The sequence below is a fragment of the Vicia villosa genome, linkage group LG7 (genome assembly GCF_029867415.1).
Source record: "Vicia villosa cultivar HV-30 ecotype Madison, WI linkage group LG7, Vvil1.0, whole genome shotgun sequence".
NCBI lineage: Eukaryota > Viridiplantae > Streptophyta > Magnoliopsida > Fabales > Fabaceae > Vicia > Vicia villosa.
The window spans coordinates 126,355,278-126,361,712 of NC_081186.1; the positions used below are offsets into that span (position 1 = coordinate 126,355,278).

The following is a 6,435-nucleotide window of genomic DNA, read 5'->3' on the forward strand; positions in this document are numbered from 1 at the left end:
ACTCCAAACTGTATAACTTCTATCAATTCCAAACCGTAGTAAATGCGATGCCAACTGATTCCCGTCAACCTTACCCCCATAACAGCAACCCATGCAAGGACACGCCATTCGAATCGGGTCTTTGGAGTGCACAACCGCAAACTTAACGAATTCCCATACCCCTTTCTCGTACTCTTTCGACAATCGGTTTGAATTCATCCATGTCTTATCCATGTCTTAATTAAGCTAAACAAAAACGATCAAACTTTCACTCTTCACAAGTAACCCCTATAGCGAATTCAATTCACAAAGTTAGTAAGTTCATCACTTAACGATTAACGAAATTGACATCAAGAATATTCCACATGTCGGAATAATTAGCAAAGCTCTTGAGCCTCTTTCATTTCTTCTTTGAAAGTAGATAACATGACTATAGTTTTTGTTAGAAATCATAAGCCAAGAAATTGATAGTGCATGAAAAATAGATGAGCAACTTATTATCTTGGAATTTGTATCCTATATTAACTTCTCTAAACACATAAAACTAATGAGCTATCAAGGAGCTTCGCTTATGTTTGTAGTTTACCATTAAACAAAACATTAAAATCAAGTGGTTACAAAAAGTAGGTGCATGTGATCATATTGTAACACATCATAATGTCAGTATAATGCGTTTCTATCAAAACGCAAAGTATAAACGGAATGAATCCGGAGCAATAAAACGCAACATATATAATCACACAATTTCAGAAAAATTCATCATAATACCAATAACTTGAGAAAGAAATTTACCTTGGATGTTACCGAACTCAAGAAAACGCCAAACGTCGAACTAGGCCGGGAAACGATCAAACTTTCACTCTACACAAGTTACCCCTATAGCAAATTCACAAAGTTAGTAACCACCAAGAAAAAATCTAATTGTATGGTGGCTCTACCATCTCATTGTTGCTCACATAATATTATTGAATACAAGCATAACAATTAATCATTTTAAGAAAAATGTGATATCATTAGTGCACTTCTCATAGATTGATTTTTAGATTTAGTTAGGAGTGGCAACCGACATGTCCGCTAAGTTAAAGTTTGTCGACATGTCGCAAAAAACAATGGACTAAACAACAAATTTAACTCGGATTTGGAAGACGTACAGGTGCATCTAATATTACTAAAAATTTAAAAAACATGGTCCTAACTTAATGAGAATGTTCATTTTTCATCATTTGTTTGGTAATGGTAACTGTCCAAAAGTATGGTCCATATTAAAATCCTACAGAAAGAATAAGTCTTGGATTATTAACTCCTGAAAATGACAACATCTATCTCTTGAAAATGACAACATTTGTTTGGTAATGTTTTCATTAGATACAATGGCTGTCAATTTACATGTTAGAGGTTTCAATACAATGGTTGCTTAATATATATTATTTGTATACAATGCTTAATATATGTTTTCATTAGATACAATGGCTGCCAATTTACAGGTTAGAGGTTTCAATACAATGGCTGCCTAATATATATTATTTGTATACAATGCCTAATATATATCATTTAAGATATATGCAAATCATTCAAGATATAATTCTTCATTAGATCCCAGCACATCTTTAAAGGCACACCAATACTATGTTTCTTACAAACAAGAGATTGACACATAGGATCAAACCGTAAACCGCATTAACCCCAAATGCCACAATGCTCCCTCAACCATAACTTAAAGCAGAAATTTAGCTGTGTAAATTTTCCACAAACTATAATATTTTATTTGAATGATATTTATAATAAAAAGAAAAAAAAGACTTTGCATTCTATGCTATGTTAAATTTTTAATGTAATCTCGGTGTAAAAAGAGCTTTTTGAAGAGAATTCTTCTTTGGCAGGAAAGAAATTCATCCTTAGGCACTAGTGTTCTTTTTTAGCTGACAGTGATGTATAGTTATCATGCTGCCGAAAAATTTAGATTTTCATTATTTTCTAATAAATCAAATATTTATAAAACTGAGGAAGAATGTTTCAAGTTTGATAGTAAAACCTTATACCATTGATTCAACATTTATTTCTTCAATTAACTATTATCATCAATCACCAATATTATCATCAATCACCAATATTATAATAAAATGAAAAGGAAAGTTACCTCGATTCGGAAGACGTACGGCGGCTCGTGGAAGAGGAAACAGAGAACTCCGACGAGAGTAACAGTCAGAGGAAGCAGCAGTCGGAGGGAGGAGGAAGTCGCCGTAGGAGGGTGGAGGAAGTTGCAGTCGCCGTCGAAGGGAGGAGGAGAAGTTGCAGTCGCTGCGTTTAGAAAACAGAAGAGGGAAATAATAATGAGATTCTTAGAATTAGGGATTTGTTACTTTTATTTTATTTTTTTAAATTAATGGGAAGCTATGACAGCGCTTTTGGAAAGCGCCTTCGTACCTAGGCCTTTACCAGCGCTTTTTAGGACAAAAGCGCTTTCGTATCCTAACACCTATAGCAGCGCTTCTGAAAGCGCTTTCATAACTCCTCTATAAGAGCGCTTTTGAAAAGCGCTTTCGTACTCATGCCTTTACCAGCGCTTTTTGAAAGCGCTTTCGTAAATCCCCCTATAAGAGCGTTTTTTTTTGCGTGTTTTTAAATTTTGTTTTTAGCGAAACCTTTACCAGCGCTTTTTTCTAAAAGCGCTTTCGTAGGGGTGCTGCTAAAAGACAAATTTGGCATAGTGTCTTAACCGATTATGCTGGATGTTCTGACAGATTTGTGTCTTTTTGGTGGAAAGATTTAGTCTCTTTGGAAAAACGTCATATAGATGGGGACTTTGGTAAAAACTATAGTTTTGTGTTAGGAACGGGTAATTCTATTCTGTTTTGGCATTCTATCTGGTTTAATGGTGTCACTTTGTTTTCTGCTTTTCCGGATTTAGTCTATTTATCGTGTAAGAAGGAAACGGCGGTGGAGGGAGTGGGAGAGTGCTCGCTTTTGTATCGGGGTTCGAGTACTCCTAGTGTTCGCATATATAATATTTCTTGCTTAAAAAAAAAAACCTCTATGTTTTTTTTTATGTTAAGGATGCTAAGGCTTATTTTGAGGTATCTCATCACCTTTTTCACTGTATTTAAATGAATTTTAGTTGATCTCTCCATATATAAAAATGCTATTCTTATACAATTGAGTACATCAAATACATACGTCAAATATTGTTTATCGTATTTATACAGGGAACAATATTTTTTAAAATAAAATAATAATATTTATATAAAATAATTTTTTTATAATACAAATATAAATTTTGTCATTAACCAATTTTAATATTGCATTAACTACAAAAATATATGTTATTAACCACATATTTTACTTATATTTAATAACCAAATTTACTATTTCCTTAACTAATAAATTATTTAATATTAACCAAATTCTAGCATTAAAATAGAATATAATAAATAATTTTCACATTTTATTAACCAACTTCTGATATTAAATTACGAAATATATAAAATATAGCAAATAAAATTGATTAATGAAGTGTAAAAATTGATTATTATATTTTATACTTTAATGTCAAAACTTGATTAATAATATAGTATTTATTGGTTAATAAAATAATAAATTTGATTAATAAATTATAAATAAAATATGTGATTAATAACGTATATTTTTCTGATTCATAAAATAATATAATCGATTAATGACAAACTTTATATTTATGTTATAAAATTAATTTTAAAAATAAAAATAGTTTTATATTTGTGTTATAAAATTAATTTTAAAAATAAAAATAGCATTGCTCTATGTAGAATAGAGAAAGCTAGGTCAAAGCAAGTCATTTGGACTTTCATTTTAAAATAAGTTTATTTACATTTTCAATTTCTAGTGCTCGCCATATTTTTTTTCCACAAATTGTGCTGCCAGCATGCACTCACCAATTAATTAGCTTCCGAAACGTGTCCCATAATATATGTCAACAACTGCCTCAGCTAATACTTTTCCTTCCACCATTTTCCCTCACTTACGCAAAGTTTCTAGTTTAAAAGAATCGGTTCAAATTTAGCTTTTAATTTTTTAAATTTTTTCAATGCTATCTATTCTTTTACCACCAACAATTTCTATACTACAATATTCCACCCTATTAATAAACTACAATTTTATAAATAGGTGTTAAGAGTCTTATTTCCCACAACTAAATACAACATAACAATTGTTCCTCACCTTAGATATGAGTTCCATCCAAATCCTCTCCACCTCTACAATCCATGCACCAAATCACTTAAATGACCATACAATCGATCTAACACCATGGGATCTACAATTCCTCCCATTTGGATACAATCAAACTGGTCTTCTTTATCACAACCCTTTCGACTTAGATGCAACTAACCAAATCCAACACTTTAAAAATTCACTTTCCTCTACCCTTGATTTTTTCCATCTCTTCACGGGCCGTCTCGAAATCAAACAACATGAAGATAATACTATCTCATGTTCTATCAAGTGCAACAATAAAGGAGCACTCTTTGTTCATGCTTTAGCCAAAAATATTAGTGTCTCCGACATTCTTAAACCCACTAATTTTCATCTTCCCCCGATTCATCACTCATTATTTTCACTTAACGGAGTTAAAAACTATGAAGGGACCTCACAACCATTACTTGCAATCCAAGTAACAAAATTGGTCGACGGCGTCTTTGTTGGCTTCACACTCAACCACGTGGTTGGTGATGGTAAGTCGTTTTGCCATTTTTCCAATTCGTTGGCCGAAATCTCAAAAGGTTGTCATAAAATATCCAAACTTCCAATATATGAACGATGGTTTCCAATAGATATTGAATATCCCATTCGATTTCCCTTCACAATAGAGCCGCAAAATAGTTACTCTCATAATGAAGGGATTAAACTTAACCTGCCAGAAAGATTATTTCATTTCACAAAAGAAAATATTGCAAAACTAAAATTCAAAGCCAACTTAGAGGCCGGTGCCAAGAAGTTATCTTCTTTGCAAGCAGTTTTCACTCACATTTGGCGTTCTTTTGTACGTTCTAGAAAACTTGACAAACAAACAGAAGTGAGTTTTGTGCTGGATATAGGCGTTAGACCAAGGTTGATTCCTCCTTTGCATGAAGACTATTTTGGTAATGCCGTGATAGATTGCGTGGTTACCATGCAAGCTGGTGAATTATTGGAAGATGGTGGACTTGGTAAAGGTGCATTGAAGATGAATAAGATGATTGCTTTGCACTCGAATGAGAAGTTGAAAAGTGGCTATAGAAATTGGTTGGTAACTCCGAGTTTTATTGTAACACCTGATGATGTGGTGAATAATAATTCATTGGTGATTGGTAGTTCTCCTTGGTTTGATGTTTTTGTTAATGATTTCGGTTGGGGAAAACCAGTGGGGGTTCGAAGTGGGAGTTCGAATAAAAGAAGTGGGAAGGTTTATGTGTATGCAGGTGTAGAAGAAGGTAGTATGGACCTTGAAGTTTGTCTTCCTAATGAAAATTTGGAAGCAATTGGAAATGATCCCGAGTTTATGGATTACGCGTCCAACTACTGTGGCTTCTAAGTTCTAATAATGTTGAATCTTTAGTGTTTGATTTTGTATTCGAATAACGGATTAATAATGAGGTTGAAGTCTTAGTTTTGTAAGAAGGTTTGATGTTCAACTCCATATAAACAAACAGTGATTGTTGTGGAATTTTTATTTTTATTTTATTTTATGAAGTGTATGTTGTTATTGATGAAGTGCATGTTAGAACTTTGTGACTTGGAAAATGTTGTTCAAAGTTTGATGATTATTCAATTCTATGTGGGTATAAGAATATGATATTTCTGTCATGATATTGATTCAAAGGCTGCTAGTCTTGTAAGCTGTGCTTAGTCATCAGGAAGATTTCCAAAGGCTTTATAATCTCTCGTATGAATCTTTGGAGATGAAATATGGTGAATATATTTTTGATTGTGTAGAGTCATGTATGTGACTAATAGAATCAGGGTGTATGATGAACAATTGGTAGATACACAATTATGGATAAAATACTTGATCCGTAGCAGAAAATTTAATTACATGGTTTTTTTTTTCTATTGATGAGATGGAGTATATTGATGCTTTAATCATTGATGATGATGAGTTGCAAAGTTTATTAATTATTCACAAGCAAAAGCTTCTTAAACAAGATACGGAGGAACAAGCATTCAAAGTTTTTCATGAGAATAGATTAGGAGGAAACAGAGGTCTCGATCGAGGATCACTTAGAAGAAGAAGAAGAGGTATGGACGACGTCAATCTTTGACAGTTCGATTGTTGAGTGCTTCAAACGCGATAAACTTTTAATATAAGTGTTCTGGTTTATAAAATAAGCTAATTGAGTTGTACTTGGTGATGATGAAGAAATCTTAATGATGAAGTCAGATGTGGAGCATAATTTTTTTTTGACAGAAAAACAAATTCATTCAACAGAGAAAACAGTGATACAA

General features: G+C 32.6%; 1 protein-coding gene across 1 annotated transcript; it reads left to right on the forward strand.

Moving 5' to 3' along the window:
• The first annotated feature begins 4,129 nt into the window (after positions 1-4,129).
• On the forward strand, positions 4,130-5,761 carry LOC131618511 (protein ENHANCED PSEUDOMONAS SUSCEPTIBILITY 1-like). The gene has a single exon (XM_058889717.1). It carries the CDS (start codon positions 4,181-4,183, stop codon positions 5,522-5,524), a length of 1,344 nt encoding a protein of 447 aa, XP_058745700.1. The 5' UTR covers positions 4,130-4,180; the 3' UTR covers positions 5,525-5,761.
• Positions 5,762-6,435: the final 674 nt, after the last annotated feature.

Excerpts from the sequence above, each read along its gene's own strand:
- LOC131618511 (XM_058889717.1), top strand. The coding sequence starts at position 4,181 with ATGAGTTCCATCCAAATCCTCTCCACCTCTACAATCCATGCACCAAAT.